The sequence below is a fragment of the Erithacus rubecula genome (genome assembly GCF_903797595.1).
Source record: "Erithacus rubecula genome assembly, chromosome: 29".
NCBI lineage: Eukaryota > Metazoa > Chordata > Aves > Passeriformes > Muscicapidae > Erithacus > Erithacus rubecula.
In genome coordinates, this window is record NC_136681.1 from 4,504,190 (window position 1) to 4,520,810 (window position 16,621).

Genomic DNA, 16,621 nt, shown 5'->3' on the forward strand with positions numbered 1-16,621 from the left:
GCCCTCTCCTGCCTTTCACCCTGAGAACCTCTGCTCTCCCACCTCCCAAAGCCCCTCACCGTGGCAGGATCTACACCCAGGCAGTGGCTATCCTTCCCCGAAGGATTTTACATATCCCTCCATAATTTCCTCCTTGCTTAATAGGAATATTTTTAAGTTTGTTTTGAAGATATGCAGTGCTGTTAATTGCTGTTCTAACATGTCTCTAATAATCCATCCTTTCTAATTATTCATTGCTCACTACCTCTTAAGTGCTTAAATACATTCACAAACTCTCATCTATTCTCTGCACCATCAGTGATTCCTACTCAGCAAGCCTCAGTGCAGCACATTTAATACCACCTGAGCTTGTTTTGCTGCTCTCTTAATTGCTCTCCTTGCTAACTGTGTTTCCTTGAGTCCTGATCAAATTGCAGGCTGACTTGGCAAAAACAAGAGGAAGCCAGACATGCAGCAGACAGCGCTGCAGTGACAGCAGGGGCAGCAGGGGCAGCAGGGGCAGCAGGGGCAGCAGTGACAGCAGGGACAGCAGGGGCAGCAGCAGGGGCAGCAGGGACAGCAGGGGCAGCAGGGGCAGCAGTGACAGCAGGGGCAGCAGTGACAGCAGTGACAGCAGTGACAGCAGTGACAGCAGGGGCAGCAGGGACAGCAGGGGCAGCAGGGGCAGCAGGGACAGCAGGGACAGCAGGGACAGCAGGGGCAGCAGGGGCAGCAGGGACAGCAGGGGCAGCAGGGGCAGCAGCAGTGACAGCAGGGGCAGCAGGGGCAGCAGGGACAGCAGGGGCAGCAGGGGCAGCAGTGACAGCAGGGACAGCAGTGACAGCAGGGACAGCAGGGGCAGCAGGGGCAGCAGGGGCAGCAGTGACAGCAGGGACAGCAGGGGCAGCAGGGACAGCAGGGGCAGCAGGGGCAGCAGGGGCAGCAGTGACAGCAGGGACAGCAGTGACAGCAGGGGCAGCAGGGGCAGCAGTGACAGCAGGGACAGCAGGGACAGCAGGGGCAGCAGGGGCAGCAGGGGCAGCAGGGACAGCAGGGACAGCAGGGGCAGCAGGGACAGCAGGGGCAGCAGGGGCAGCAGTGACAGCAGGGACAGCAGGGGCAGCAGGGGCAGCAGGGACAGCAGGGGCAGCAGGGACAGCAGGGACAGCAGTGACAGCAGGGGCGGCAGGGGCAGCAGCAGGGGCAGCAGGGGCAGCAGGGACAGCAGGGGCAGCAGGGACAGCAGGGGCAGCAGGGGCAGCAGGGACAGCAGGGACAGCAGGGGCAGCAGGGGCAGCAGGGGCAGCAGGGACAGCAGGGGCAGCAGGGGCAGCAGTGACAGCAGGGGCGGCAGGGGCAGCAGCAGGGGCAGCAGGGGCAGCAGGGGCAGCAGGGGCAGCAGTGACAGCAGTGACAGCAGGGGCAGCAGGGGCAGCAGTGACAGCAGGGGCAGCAGGGGCAGCAGGGGCAGCAGTGACAGCAGGGGCAGCAGGGGCAGCAGGGGCAGCAGGGGCAGCAGGGGCAGCAGTGACAGCAGGGGCAGCAGGGGCAGCAGGGGCAGCAGTGACAGCAGGGGCAGCAGGGGCAGCAGGGGCAGGGTGAGCTGCCCAGCCAGAGCAGCTCCTGAGCTGCAGAGCTGGGGCACAGGGCAGACCAGCAAGCGCCTACCTCGTAATGGGCCACGCGCTGGGACTCGGAGATGAGCTGGGCGCTGCACACCTTGCAGTAGCTCTCCGTGAACAGCTCCTGGTCGCTGTCAGAGGCTTTCATCTGGGCACGACAGAGAGGAGACAGCACAATCAGACACAGAGAGCAGGAGGTGTGTCTGACAAGGGGCCCAGCAGTGTCACCCAGGTGCAAAGGTGACACGCACAGCCCCAGCACAGCCCCGTCCCCTCCACTCAGGTTTATCACCAACAGTGCCAGTGCTCACTCCCCTGCCCTGGGCAGTGCCTGGGAGCTGCTGGGGCAGAGCAGCTGGACAAGGGGCCAAGCACAGCCCTCCTCTGAGTGCCACAGGCACAGACAGTGCCATGGCTCCTGCTCAGCACCTGTGAGCTGCTCCCCTGCCCTGTCCAGAGACACACACACAGAACCAGCTGTGGCAGAGGCTGCTCACCGCTCAAAACGGGCTTGACCACTGGTTATACAACAATAGAAGAGCTCATAAAGACTTTTATAGAGAAGGCAAACAGCATCACAACCTGCAGGAAGGTGGTTTTAAGCTGGAAGAGCACTTTGTTGTATTTCTCAGTTTAGATGTGGAAGAGAATTGTTTGGATGATTTACTGGGCTGTGATGTTCTCCAATGCTGTTTAAATATTTATGTGTTGCCCAGAACTTTCTACGAGGACACTTGCACCTTTAAAACCAGCTTTCTCAGTGCTCTGATTCACAGGAACAAGCTGCTCCTCTGTTCACAGCCTTCTCCTGCCCCTGCAGGTACACAGGTCTGAGCCCACAATCAAGGGGTGGGTCAGGAAGGTTGAGGCTTACAACAGACTGGACCCAAGCACAGCCAAAAAACAACAGAAAAGGCTACAAAGAGAGAATATTTAAAACCAACCCCTATGAAAAGTAAGAGGGAAAAGAAAGTCTGGTGTCTTCATTAATGCCAAGATAAAATCTACTAATTCACAATCATAACAAACCTCAGCATAATGAAGACTGATAACACAGGTTTTGTAGAGTTCATTCCACAGACTGGGAAGAAAAGTAACAGGGAAGTGAGCAGGTAGGAGATCTGATCAGCAGAAGAGTCAGGTGGAGAAAGGCTCTGTGGTCTCTGCTGGGCTGTGCAGGGGAGCTCTTATCCCAAACCCCCACAGCCACCGTGGCCTCTGCATATCCCATGAAAAGCAGCTGAGCTGACACCAGAGACTGCCAGCCTGGAGAGACCCCAGTTTCAGGAAAAGGTCTGCTCAGGTGCTCTGGTTCACCAGACAAAAACACAAATCTTAGAGCTCCTCTGCTGCCCTGCTCTCCGTTTGATTCCACAAAGACGTTTGCTTGTTTTCTCCTGCTATCTGCCTAGTTTTAATCTTCATTTACTCTGTCCAGAGAGATGTTGCATTGAGAAACTTTCAAAGACACCAAAAGACCCTTTTAGGAATACAAGAAGTGTTGCAAAATTGCATCAAAGGCAAAACAAAGTGGGAGGAAGTAATGGCACTTAACTCCAAGAGATTGACACGAAGCAAACCAAGAATCTCATTAAAGCTGAATCCAGCACCAAGGCAGGGACAGGTAACACCACCCTCATCTGCATGCAGCCTGCAACGCTGGCACAAACCCTCACTGCAAAAACCAGAGTAAATCAAAAGCTCCTCAGTGTTAGTTCAGCATTCTGTGCTCTGATAACAGAGCACAAGTCTATTTTCCTCAAATGGAATCGCCTGTCCTCCTTTGTGGCAGCAGGGGCTGAACAGGCTTATCCAGGAGCTGCATCTCAGGCTTTTTCCCCAAGCTGCACGTTCTGACACAGGTGTGGGACGTGTCCCCCCCATATCACAGGTTCAGCACCAGCAGAACACGGTGCTTCTGCTGCTGATGTGACTCTGGTTCACCTCAATTCATGTGTAAATATTCGAGTTACCTAATAAAGTCTCTCTGGAGCAGGAGAGCCTCACTTAACACACCCATAGCACAGCCAGACGTGATAGGAGCTCTCCTGCCCTGCTCCCAGTCCTGCTGTCCCAGGAGCAGCTCTGAGCTTGGATGAGCACTCTGCACAGGGGAGAATTGGCACAATGAAAGCCCCCTGTGTCCCCAGGACTGCCAAAGCCTGCAGGATGGCAGGGTCCCTTGTCCAGGCACAGAAATGTAACTGGGTAATTGGGATTCTGGCACAGGGTTTCACTGCTGCTTTTTCATGGCAATGGGAAGTTCAGCAAGGCAGAGCAGAGAGGAATGGGGATTAGGAAGAACAAAAGAACAAATGGAAGCAATACCTCCTTCATGCTTTTGCATGAATATATTAGGCTAAACTGCTGGGAGGATTCAAGCATATGTAAGCTTGGCTACTTAAAATAATTAGAAAGCTCTGGTAACAATAGCTGCTCTAGGCAAAATTAAATTTTGACAAAAAATAATATATTCACCTTAGCAAGGAAGATTTCCACACACTACCAGTACCCATTTATAGAAATCACCCTTGCAAACTTGCCACTGAAACCAAGACAGCCCCAGGACAAGTTTAAATTCAAACACTTGAGAAAACAGATAATTACCTGTCCCACAGAAATGCAACAGAGGAGCAAAAGCAGGCAAAGAATGTCCAGGTAGCATGCAGTGAGATGAATGCAGGAATGCTGGGGCAGTGAGATTAATGCAGGAATGCAGCAGAGGCAGTGAGGTGAATGCAGGAATGCATGCAGGGGCAGTGAGGTGGATGCAGGAATCAGGGGCAGGGAGATGGATGCAGGAATGCATGCAGAGATAGTGAGATGCATGCAGGAATGCTGGGGCAGTGAGATGGATGCAGGAATGCATGCAGGGGCAGTGAGATGAATGCATGGCTGCATGCAGAGGCAGTGAGGTGAATGCATGGCTGCATGCAGAGGCAGTGAGATGAATGAATGCAGGAATGCATGCAGGGGCAGTGAGGTGAATACCCCTCCCCAGCACAGAGGTTTTAAAGCTGCCCCAGTGCCCAGGGTGGCACTGGCTGCACCTGCACAGAGCTCAGGGAAGGTACAGGACTGGATTTCCCTGGGGATCTGTGCAGGGCTGGGATTCCCTGGGGATCTGTGCAGGGCTGGATTTCACTGGGGATCTGTGCAGGGCTGGATTTCCCTGGGGATCTGTGCAGGGCTGGGATTCCCTGGGGATCTGTGCAGGGCTGGATTTCCCTGGGGATCTGTGCAGGAACCAAACACCTGCAGCCTCCAGGACAGGGGCAGGATGCCACGGGCAGGCTGGATGAGGCTCCCCCTGCAGCAGGAGGCAGGCTCCAGACACAAGCCTGAAAAGAGAAGAACACAGCTCCGTGCTGTGGGTGCCTGCCTAAAACCAGCACTCCCCCTTCTCCAGAAAAGCCCCCTCCCCATTTCTGCCTCATCTCAGATACATTCTGCATTGCCCTTCTGTGGGTTAATCCGAGCAGTGATTTATTAACTTCTTCTGCCTGCAAGTGTGATAGAGGGAGTTCACAAGCAATTAATATTTATGTATTTCTAATCACTTAATACCACTGTGGCTCTCTCCCTGCCCACACATGCCCAGCTACTCCAGGACTGCCCAGCCCCAGCTGCTCTTCCCCCACCCATCTGCCAGAACGCAGCAGGGGAGGGGGGGCTGCTGCCCCAGCCACCAGCACGTCCTTGGCTGTGAGGGGCACTCGGGGCAGCCACAGGGCTGGCAGGGTGGGACACGGCCCTCAATGCTCTCAGAGACTTTCCTTGCTGACAACTGAGGAATTAACGTGGGGGCCATAACCCTGTCACCTGGGCACACGCTGACACCGAGAGGAGCACCTGAGATTAACACCTGGAGCTCCTGCTGGCTCCCCAGGTGGGGACATGGGGGGGTCTCTACAGAGATGGCAGCTGCTCTGTGTGCTCCAGTGGGGTTATCTCAGCCTCCTGTGCCACCCTGCAGGGCCAGTGCCCTCCCTGCTCCAGACCCACAGCCCTGCCCACCTCCAGGGACGGCTCAGGTGCCACAAACCCTCCCTGCAACACCTGGAGCCACATGGCTCCATTGCCCTCAGCAGCCTCAGGGACTGTAGCAGCTCAGGGAAAAATCCATTTGATCAGACTGGCACCAGGTTTGGGCAATGTCCACTGAGGTGCAAACTAAGCTGCACTGATTTTAGGGATAGCAACCCACAGCTGACATCAGAGACCGTGCAAAGCCAAATTCCTTTCCAAGGAAATGCTTTCAGCAGCTGAATCCCCCCAGGTGGGGTCACGTTCTGAATGTGTCCCTGGCACACAGGAGAGTGCTGGAGGTGCCCTGAAATTCCTGGACACACTCATTTCTTCTATTGCTAGTCGAGGACAGGGAGGGCCACAGGAAACACAGGGTTCAGCAACTTGGTTTTTTCCAGTCAAGAAGAGCTAAAAAAATTGTGGTCTCTTATGTGATTTACTCTTGAAGGCCTATAATCACTTTTTCCAAAATTAACAGCCACTGGAGCTCAAGAGAAGCGGCAACTGAGCACGTGTACAGATGCCAAACGCCAACAACAAGCCAAAAATTAAATGTCCTGATTTTCATGTTATAAATTATTTGTGGCTTTTGCTGCTGTCACTCTCACATGGATTAACATCTCATGTAACACCTCCTGTTTTCGTCTGTTGTTTAATTTGTCTTGCAATAAAAAGAGAAAAAGCCTTTACTAATAATTAATGTGCTTTGAGCAACTCTGTCACTGCACTTACATCGAGGCATCTGAAGAAATGCAAAACTGCCTTTTGAAGTGCCTGATTTCCCAGCGTGACAAGACAATGGCTGAGCCTGTCCCATGAGCAAAATTCTCCTCCTGCTTTGATTGCCTTGAGACAGGCTGGGTGCTGGAGGCCCCAGCAGCCAGGAGCAGGGCTGGCATGGGGCAGTCCAGGCAATGCTGTGCTCTGGCTCTCCCTGGCAGCACAGACAGAAAGGACAGCCCATGGTGATGACTGGACCTGCAGCCCAGCCTCAGCTGCTGCAAGAGCCCAAATTCACAGCCTGAACCTCACCTGAGTCTGCTTGCTGTCCCTTCACAGGCCCAGAGGTGCAGCAGGGCAGTGCAGGAGAGCTCAGACAATCCTGAGTCCCAGAGCCATGGCAGTGTGTCCCTAGGAGCCCACCTCCACAGGATGTGAGCTCTATTTTCAGGTTTTCCCATCCTCTGCCGAATCAAAGATGTTCCACATCCCTCCAGCTGTGCTCACATCTGCTGTCTCCACCATGCTCCACCTTCCCTGCAGTTCTTGTTTGGTTTGGGGTTTATCCCAACTCCCTCCACTCCCTAAACCCTCTACAGAGTCAATTTGCTTCACTTCTGCACCGAGCCTTTGATGCATTTTGACACGCTTTATTGGAGCCCTGAAAATCAGAACAAGATTGTGTGTGGCATGAGCTGGGGAGCAGGAGAGATCCTGCACGTGGCTGCTGCATGTGTCAGCAGAGAGGAGAGGCTGTGGAGAACATGGGGACACAGAGCCTCAGCACCCCAAGTGCCTCACTTCACACCATTTCCAACCCTGAAACCAGGCAAGCTGATATTTACTGGGGTTGACTTCTCGGTAGAAGTGCCCAAGGAGCCAGGCTGGACAGGCCAGGAGAAACCTGGGCTAGTGGAAGGTGTCCCTGTCCCTGGCAGGGAACTGGAACAGGAGGATCTTTAAGGTCTTTTCAACCCAAACCATTCTGGGATCCTGTGTTTGCCAGGACACAACAGCAGTGCCCTCTCCATGGATGGAGATGGTGCTTTTGAAAAGAGCCTCTCAGCTTTCCTGCTGCTGTGGGGAGGAAATTGCCAGGGACGTGTTGCTGATTTCCCAAGACTCATGAGCTCTGGGCCAGCGAGAAAGCTGCCAGATGTTCCCATCTCCTCACCTCATCATCAAGGTACCATTTCCACAAATAGAACCAAGAGAGCAGCCTGATGAACACATCAGGAACAGCAGTGCTCTGAGGCAGAGGGAAGCCAGGAGAGGCAGGAATTCCCTGCAGGCAGAGCAGGGCAGGGCCAGGGGCCCAGGTGTGCCCTGCAGCCCCACCTGAACCAGGAGCAAAGGCAAGAGACTCGAGCCTACGTGCAGCACTAAACCCAGCCAGAGACTTTGTGACCTGACGCCTGTTTGAAGTGGGAACAAAACGCAAATTACAGTCAGAGCATCAGAGAGCAAAGGAGCAGCGGAGACAAGCCCTCCATGCCCCCGAGTGCCTCAGGGGACACGAGGGAAGGGCACTGCCAAGTTCAGGGGGAGCCACGCTGCAGTCCTGCCAGCAGCATCATTCCTTCCCTACAAATGCAACCATCCCACTAAGCACATGAATTTTTCTGATTATTCACACGACATTCTGTAGCAGGGTTTAATTGCAAACGCATTTATTTGAATAAAAATACCTTTTTAAAAAACGAGATTGATATATTGTGACTGTTTTAATACAGTTTGTAATAACTCAAGGGAGAGCAATCACATCTCATGCCACAGGGTGTCAATGCCGTGTCCTGCACAGTTCAAGGACGGGGCTCTGTCACTGACTCCAGCACGGCCAGGTGGCACAGCTCAACCCTCACGGTGGGGACAGCCCAGAGAGCTCCTGAAGGGAAGTTAAAGCAGAGCTGTGCAGGTTTGCAGGGTCTGCACCCGAGACAGGAGTCGGGTGCAGAGGGGAGAGACGGGTGCAGGTGCATCAGGGCTCAGCACGAGGGACCTTGACCCAAACTCAGCTCCTGCAGGAGCAGATTCCCCTGAGAAGGCAGGCCTGGGGAGGATGCCTGCCCAGCCCGGGGAGGATGCCTGCCCAGCCCAGCCTGCTCTGCAGCTGCACAGGGCTGTCCCCTGTCACCCTTCCCACCGCCGGACCGCGGGGAGCAGCACAGCCAGGCTGCCGTGATGCCACAGTCACCATGGAAACGGAGCTCCCAAAAACAAAAACACACACCCACACCTGGGCACGGGGCGGGATGGGCACTGTGCGCTGGGCACGGGGCGGGCTGGGCACTGTGCGCTGGGCACGGGGCGGGATGGGCTCGGGGCGGGATGGGCACGGGGCGGGATGGGCACGGGGCGGGATGGGCACTGTGCGCTGGGCACGGGGCGGGATGGGCACGGGGCGGGATGGGCACGGTGAGGGATGGGCACGGTGAGGTATGGGCACGGGGCGGGATGGGCACGGGGCGGGATGGGCACGGTGAGGGATGGGCACGGGGCGGGATGGGCACGGGGCGGGATGGGCTCGGGGCGGGATGGGCACGGGGCGGGATGGGCACTGTGCGCTGGGCACGGGGCGGGATGGGCACGGGGCGGGATGGGCTCGGGGCGGGATGGGCACGGGGCGGGATGGGCACGGTGAGGGATGGACACGGGGCGGGATGGGCACGGGGCGGGATGGGCTCGGGGCGGGATGGGCACGGGGCGGGATGGGCACGGTGAGGGATGGACACGGGGCGGGATGGGCACGGGGCGGGATGGGCACGGGGCGGGATGGGCACGGGGCGGGATGGGCTCGGGGCGGGATGGGCACGGGGCGGGATGGGCACGGGGCGGGATGGGCATGGTGAGGGATGGGCACTGCGGGATGGGCACGGGGCGGGATGGGCTCGGGGCGGGATGGGCATGGTGAGGGATGGGCACGGGGCGGGATGGGCTCGGTGAGGGATGGGCACGGCTGGGCACTGCCAGGGGAGCACCAGCCAGGACACAGCGGGCTCCCAGGCCGCCCTGCCCTGCACCCACCGCTCATTCTGGAAAAGCAGGACCTACTTTTTCCAGGGGCTCGCAACAATGTACAGAACGGCAGGAAGCGAGGCAAGCCGAATGCCAGCCCTGCCTCTGGTACTTTGCATAATCAGGGCTTGTCAGTCCCCATCAGCTTCAGCTCAGAAACCCAAGAGGAAAAGCCATGTAAGGTGGCAACAGACTTAGGAGAAGCCTCCAGAGAACAAATCTGTCCATCGCTGAGGGGGGATTATTTTAATTCTGGATCCCTGGTAAAAGCCTGCATGCTTGCCTAGCTGGCTAAGCTAAAGCACCTCTTCCCAAAACCACAACCAGCCCCAGCAGCACTGACCCCAGGCCAGGTTACTGACAGCACTGAGCACTCCCTGCCCAGCAGAGCTGAACCAAGCCAGAGGCAGCAGAGGCAGAGATGCTCTGGCTATCCATGGTCTGCAGCGAGGCTGAGCTCCTTTCCCACCCTGTATTTGCCAGCCAGAGGTGACTCACCCAGTGCCACCTGGTGAGGATTTACAGGAGCTCAGGTGCCACCTGAGCAGCTCTGGCCTGCGGTGACTGACAGACTCTGCTGCCTTCAGCCACAGCTCCCTGCTACAGCACAGCTTCTTGTCATCGATGAGATGATTTAGAAACAAGATACCAGGAATACAAATGCTTGCAGAGCCCCCCAGTTAGCACAGAGCAGCTCTGGCCTCATTTAACTGCACATCCAAATTCCTCATCCTCTGAACGGTATCAGCAGATTTCATTAAACTCCTTCTTATTATCATGTAATCTGTCAATTAGCTTTGTGAGCAACAGCAAGCAAGGAGCTTTATCTTAAATAAAACATAAACATTTACATCCTTCCTACAGCACCTTCTGTGTCTTTGCCCATCTTTGATTTAAAAAAGAAAAAAAACCAAATCCCTCCTTTTGTTTGCACTTGCTGTCTTCTAAGAAGCAGAAGCATCTCCCACTATGCCACACAAATAGGAGCATGCTGGACTTTTAAGTTTTATGTCAGACCTGTCTTCCTTGTGCTTGGGAGCATCTCAGCAAGCCGCTCAGATAATTCATGTTTCATTTTCTCCTCTGGGATAAAACCAACATTCTGCCCCTTATCAATAGAAGAGTGATGAGAAATGGTTTATCAATGCCCACCACAGTGCTCCAGCCCCATGTGCCAGAGGGTGTCCAGAAACAGAAATTGTTCCATTTTTGTGAGAAATTAAACTGCCAGTGCAGAAGGGCTGGAGCTGGGCACGCTCTGGGGCTGCTCCTTTCAGAGCCCAGCTGTGACTCAGAGATTTGGAAAGGTCTCCCTTTCACTGCACAGTCCGGGGACTCCAATTCCTACAGCATTTATTAGGCATCCCCTGTGGTACTCAGAAGCAACAGAAAGGCATTAAAATAAATGAATGTGTTTCATATCCCCTCAGTTTTCCAAGTGGAGCTTGCAGGTTACCCTGCACCCCTGGCTGTCAGCCTTACGGTCTGGCTGGGAGCAAAAGGGTCTCAAAAATGCTTCTTGTACATCCCAACAACATCCCAGCTGCTTTGTAATGTCCTGTCCAAGCCACTGTGGGAGCAGAGCACTGTGACCTGGCTGCTCACACCCTCTGTCCTCAGCTCCCAGGGGAGGGGAGCTGCTGGGACCCCCAGGCTGAGCAGGGGGAGCAGCCCACACCTCCCACAAAGGCACAGCAAGCTGCCAGGGCAGGAAAGAGCTCTGCTAATTAAACAGAGAAATTAACGGGTCCCACACTCTGTGTGGCTCCTGTCCCCGCCAGACTACCACCAACCACAGCTGCGTGCTTGAAAATTAGACAGATTAATTATTGCTACAATTAGTAGTATTGTGAATCATCTCTGGTGGCAGGAAATAATATTGTCATAAACTTGTCTAATTGCTCGGTATTTTCAAATGAGCAGTTGAATCTGCAGTTATCATCTTGATGCTTTCACCAGTGGCACTGTAGGGTGGGAAACACAGAATTGATTAATTAGTTTTCATTTTAAGTCAAACTACACTCTGGCTTCCCTCTGCCCCGTGGTGTCACTGAAGCCAAGACTGAAACCCGGAGGTGGAAGCACAGACGTGGCAGACACCAGCAGTGCCCTGGGAGCAGGGAGCCTGAGCCCCTGGTACCACAGAGACCACAACAGCTTCTGCCTCACACAACCAGCTCACAGGTGATTATTGTACATCAAATAATGGAGGGGTTGCACAGCATTCTGCACAGCAGCAGCTTTAACCCTCTCATTTATGGCTCCAAATGCAGCGTTCAATTCCATCCCATTCCTGGGCTCTAGGTGCTGCAGATCCAGCACCCCGAGCTTCTCCCGTTCTCTCAGTGATTCTGAAACCAGAGCATGTCTCACCTTCACAGCTCGCTGCTGAGTGCCATGTCTCTGGCTGCATCCCCCAAGACAGCTTTAAATACCAATGTCTCACTTCACCACCAGGTCCACCCACTGTTTTGAGGTGGCTGGACCAAATTTAGGAGCAGTTCTGATTCCCAGTGCAGCTCCCCGTGTCTGCTCGTGGCTCTTGTCACTGTCTGAGGCTGTGGGTGCAGCTCCAGCCACACGGGCAGGGGGACCCAGGGGCCCTGTGTGGCACACACAAGGAACATGCATGGGACACATAAGCAAGCAAAGCAGGAGACAAGTGATGTCTCTAAAGGTCTCAGGGGCTGAGGATGATGAACTGGAAAGGTTTATTTATACTCTTCCACCTTCAGGATTTGTTTCACCAACAAAGATGCGCTGGCAAAAAGCAGGTCCAAGCTTAGCTATACCTTCTACACCATTTCCCCTTAAACAAGGCAAAGCAAATATATTTCTGCTTCAGAATTAAGAGCAGCAATGTTCTTCTCCCCTATTGCTTTCTAAATGAAGCTCCTGAAAACCCTTTTTGAAGCTTCCCAAATTCATTTCCAGACCTGCTCCCTGCTGTGCTCAGGAGAAATGGATTAAACAAGCCTTTTGAAGAGCAGCTGCCCATAAGCTGCTCTGGGGACACTCAGCTCAGCTCTGCCCATGTCTCCTGGAAGCAGGACAGACACCAGAGCAGGACCAAAGCTGTGTGTACAGGCAGATTCTGCCCTTAGTGAGCCCTGCACACAGGCTTGGGTCAGGCAGCCAGGGCTGGCAGAGTCACCCTGACAGCACAACACAGGCCTGGAACCTGTCAGGCACTGCACAACAGGCAACTTCTCATATTGCAAATATTCATCTCCAGCCATTTCTAGTTAATGAAACAGAGCAAACTGTCGAGGAAAATGGGAACATTACAGTAAAAACAACAACAAATTAAACTCTAATGCAATTAGAGAGTAATTAGGGATCTATCCTCTGGGAGCGTTTTGGAACTCTGGGTCTTTCTCAAAATCTGATCCCTCTGCTACTTTATTCCTTTCTAATGAATAAGGAAGAAGTGAGTGGCACGGCTCCCCTGGCCCCTGCAGAAATCCATCGTCTGCTCTGCAGGAGCAGGAGGGGGTGGCAGGTAAAGCACTCACACCTCCAGCCCAGGAAAACGCAGGTGTCAGCAGAACAGGGTGCAAAGGGAGAATAGACAGCACTGCCTGTGTCTGCTGCAGGGTGAGCAGAAACACAAAATCCCAAACGCTCTTGAGAACGAGCCGGGCTGAGCAGGCACAAGCCAAGAGTGTAAACCACCCCTGAACACCCTTTGCTTTCCTGTGCACAGCTCTGAAACGAGCCACAGCCCAGAAAAACATGGATTTAATACCTCTTGACTTTTAAAATGCACTCACCATTCCAAACCAACTCAAGCTCTCAAGCTTGCTGCAGGACAGGGCAGGGCACGGGGAGCACCCAGGAAATCACAGAAAGCAAGAGGCAGAGGTGCTCTCTCCCGTTCAGCCATCCCTCCATCCAGGCTCACCCGCGGTGCCCGAGGGCTGCAGCAAAGCCGCGCTGGTGAACTCGCCCCGGGGCATGCAGACACAGCTCCCTTCACAGGGCGAGGCGCCAGGCACGGGAAAAGCTCCTCTCCACTCCCCGAGGCTGCTGCTCTTCCTGGGCCAGCCTCATCTGCATTTCACAGCTCCAGCCCTCCTCACAAGGGGTGTTTTTCATGCTCTGAAAGGAGCACTAGAGCTGTGTCCTGCCATATGTCCTGCTACCTGCCCAGCAGATGTCAGGGAGATAAATCCACTGCTTCAGCAGAGCCACCTGTGCAAGGAAGGGAGGTGGGAACCTCGACCTTCAACTGCTTCTGTACCCAAATCTGCCCTTGGGACACCCAAAGCCCCGTTCTGGCCTAGAAATTGGCCCAGTTCTGATCCCTCAAACCAGTTCTGGATCTCAAGGCACACCTTTTTCCTTGGGAGCTTAACCCAGATAAAGTGAGAGTCACAGATCCAAAAGTGCCCAGGGCACCAGTGCAAGGACCAGCCAGGACCAGCCCCAGGACCCCACAGCCATTCCCAAGAGGATTTGAAGAGTCCACCTAATCATAAAAGAGCACCTTGCAATGGAAAAGGGTTTGATTGGAGACTCATGGGTCTCAAAAAGATTCCAACTTCTGACCAGAAGCTGCTTCTTGCAAAGGAATAATTCTCAGCAAGCCCTCACTATTGTTATCTGCCCTTAACCACTGGCTGCCTGTTGGGGGGCTTGGGGATCTTTCCTCCCTCCCTGCAGGGAGGGATTACAAATCCCCCACCAAACCAGACCAGGCATCAGCACTCCCAGGTGAATCCCCAGCAAAGGGGGAGAGGTGGTGCAGGAGCTGTAAATCCCCAGAGAGAGGAAGGCAGCTGTGAGCAAGGTGCTCAGTCAGCAAGGACCAACGGGCTGCACCGACTCCTCTGCAAACTGGAAGCAGCAAATGAAACAAATCCAGGCAAATATCGGCAAAACAACTCCTGACACAGACGCTTTTCAAGTGGGGGCAGCCAGCAATGCTGCAAATGGCTGGGGAGGCCTCTCGAGGTGCAGCACACCTGGAAAAGTGAAAGGCAGCAGCACTGCACCTGCTCTTGCTTGTCCAGGGCAGGGGAAGGCAGAAAAGCCCAAGGGAGGAAGGCTGGATGCAGAAGGAAAGTTAAGACTGAGCAACCCAGAGGCAAGGGAAATGAGTTCTGAAACAGAGAACTTCGGTGCAATGTATGGACAAGGATCAATTATTCAGACTCAGAAGTGACTAAGAATGGTCAGCTAAAATCAACTGTGAGGACTGGAAATTACCCCAAATTTTGAAACTGTCCCACCCCAGGATGTGGCCCAAAGGCAGGATCTTCTCCAGGGACAGGGATGCAGGAGGTGCTGGTACAGGGACACTTACATCAGGAGGTTTATAAGCTACAGGTCTACACTGCTCTGAGAGTAACAAAGGATTCCTCACCTCCTGCTTCTGATAAAACCAGGGGGAAAGACCCATTTGTACTCTAGAAAGCTCCTGTGCTGCCTCTCCTTCTTGTCCCTTCCTACAGTAAGTAAGTCTAGACCCTTTAGCAAAGCACCTCTATTGTTCATCAGGCCCACAGCACAGTGCAGTGGGTGTCAGGCAAAGCTCCAGGTCACTATCCCCTGCCTTCCCCAAAGCTGCAGCTCCTCTGCCCAGCGTTCCCCTTCCTGGGCTGCTCCTGCCCCGGAGCATCCCTGTGCTCCCCTCTCACCCTCGGGGGCCGTCCTGTGTCTGACTGCACGTGCTCCTACAGGAGCAAACTGCACAACCCCACAAAGAAAATGCAAACTGATGGGTTTGAACTCAACGCCCTGTGCAAATCTCGTTCTTCGCCAATTGCCACACGCTCAGGTCACTTCAGCATCACGGGAGGTTACAAGGAGTGTGTGACTGCCCCAAGGACAGGCACCCAAGAACGACTGGCATCAGAAACCGGGGGGGCACTGCCCAAGCCCGGGGTCACTAACTGAGGCGTTCGAACCGCTGGCAATGCACACAGCTCAGGGGTCAGCTGTGACCCGAACCAGGGGTCATTTCCAGCTCTGGCTGGGCTCTGACCGCGGACAGCCCCAGTGCAGCAGGTGGGGCCGGGCAGGGACCGAGCCGCTCCCGCAGCCGCTCCGGGCTGCCCCCGGCACGGGGCCCCGGCCCACAGCCGCCCGGACACTGCGCTTCTGGTCTCCAAGCCCCGGCGGCTTCGAAGTTCTCCCAACTTCCCAAATAACGCAGAGAACGGGCTTGTTTTCCTGCATCTACCGACATGGATGCTCGTACCCCGCAGCCCCGGGAGCGCCCGTTCCCACGCCGGAGCACGGGGACAGCTGTGCAGAGCTCATTCCGGTGAAGAACCCCGAGCGGCACCGGGACCGGGCTGTACCGGCACCGGGCTGCACCGGCACCGAACCGCCCCAACAGCGAGCTGCACCGAAACCGAGCGGTACCGAGCGGCACCGAGCGGCACCGGCAGCGAGCGGCACGGAGCGGGAGCCGCACCGGCACCGAGCCGCAGCACCATCAGCACCGGCGCCGCTCCCCGCGAGTCCCGCACCGAAGGCCCGGCTGCCTCCGGCCGCCGCCTCACAGGTGGATGCAGCATTCCCCAAAAACTCCGCCGGAGAACGCCCCGGGCTCGGCGCGGTCTGGAGCGCCCGCCGGTCAGCACCGACCGGCGTCGCGGGGGCACGGCCGCTCCCGGCGGGGCGAGCCCGCACCCCGGCTCCATCCGCACCGGCGCCGGCGCCGCCCCGGCACCGATCCCACGGTACCGCATCCTCCCGCCGCCGCACCGGCACCGCCACTGGCGGACTCCGATTCCTCTGCAAACTTTCCCGCAACTCCCATCAACAGATCCCCGCAGCCGCCCCCGCCGGCCGGCGGGTCGGCGCCCGGTACCTTGGGGTGCGGCGGAGCCTCGGGGGCGATGGGCAGAGCCGCCGGGCCGCCGCCTCGGGCGGCGAGCCCGCTCACCGGGCGGGGGGCGCCGCTCCGGTGCGGCTCCGGTGCGGGTCGGGGCCGCCGCAGCCGCAGCTCCGTCCCGCCGCGCCGGGAGCCCAGGCCGAGTGCGGCGGGGGGCGGCGGGCGGGGCCGGGCCGGGGCCGCGGCTCCTCCCCGGCAGCGCCATTGGCTCCGCCGGGCTCCGCAGGGCCGCCCCGGCCCCACAGCCCCCATCGCCCCCGGCTCGGCAGCCCCCGCAGACCCCGCAGCCCCCGGCCCCATTGCCCCCCGCCCCACAGTCCCCATCGCCCCCGGCTCCGCAGCCCCCGCAGCCCCCGCAGCCACCGATCCCATCGCCCCCATCGCCCCCATCGCCCCCGGCTCCGCAGCC

The 16,621-nt window shown here is 56.3% G+C and overlaps 1 protein-coding gene across 2 annotated transcripts in view; it reads right to left on the reverse strand.

Moving 5' to 3' along the window:
* The window catches only part of ZMAT4 (zinc finger matrin-type 4), a 48,825-nt gene extending 32,472 nt beyond the window's left edge, over positions 1-16,353 (reverse strand). Inside the window, exons 1-2 of one of the 2 annotated variants that reach the window (XM_079328841.1) lie at positions 16,189-16,353; positions 1,648-1,749 (exon numbers count right to left, since the gene is read on the reverse strand). In XM_079328841.1, coding sequence (XP_079184967.1) covers positions 1,648-1,749 — 102 coding nt within the window. In that variant the 5' untranslated portion in view covers positions 16,189-16,353. The remainder of the gene's footprint in view (positions 1-1,647; positions 1,750-16,188) is intronic. The other variant, XM_079328840.1, reaches the window with a different exon arrangement.
* Between the last annotated feature and the right edge of the window lie 268 nt (positions 16,354-16,621).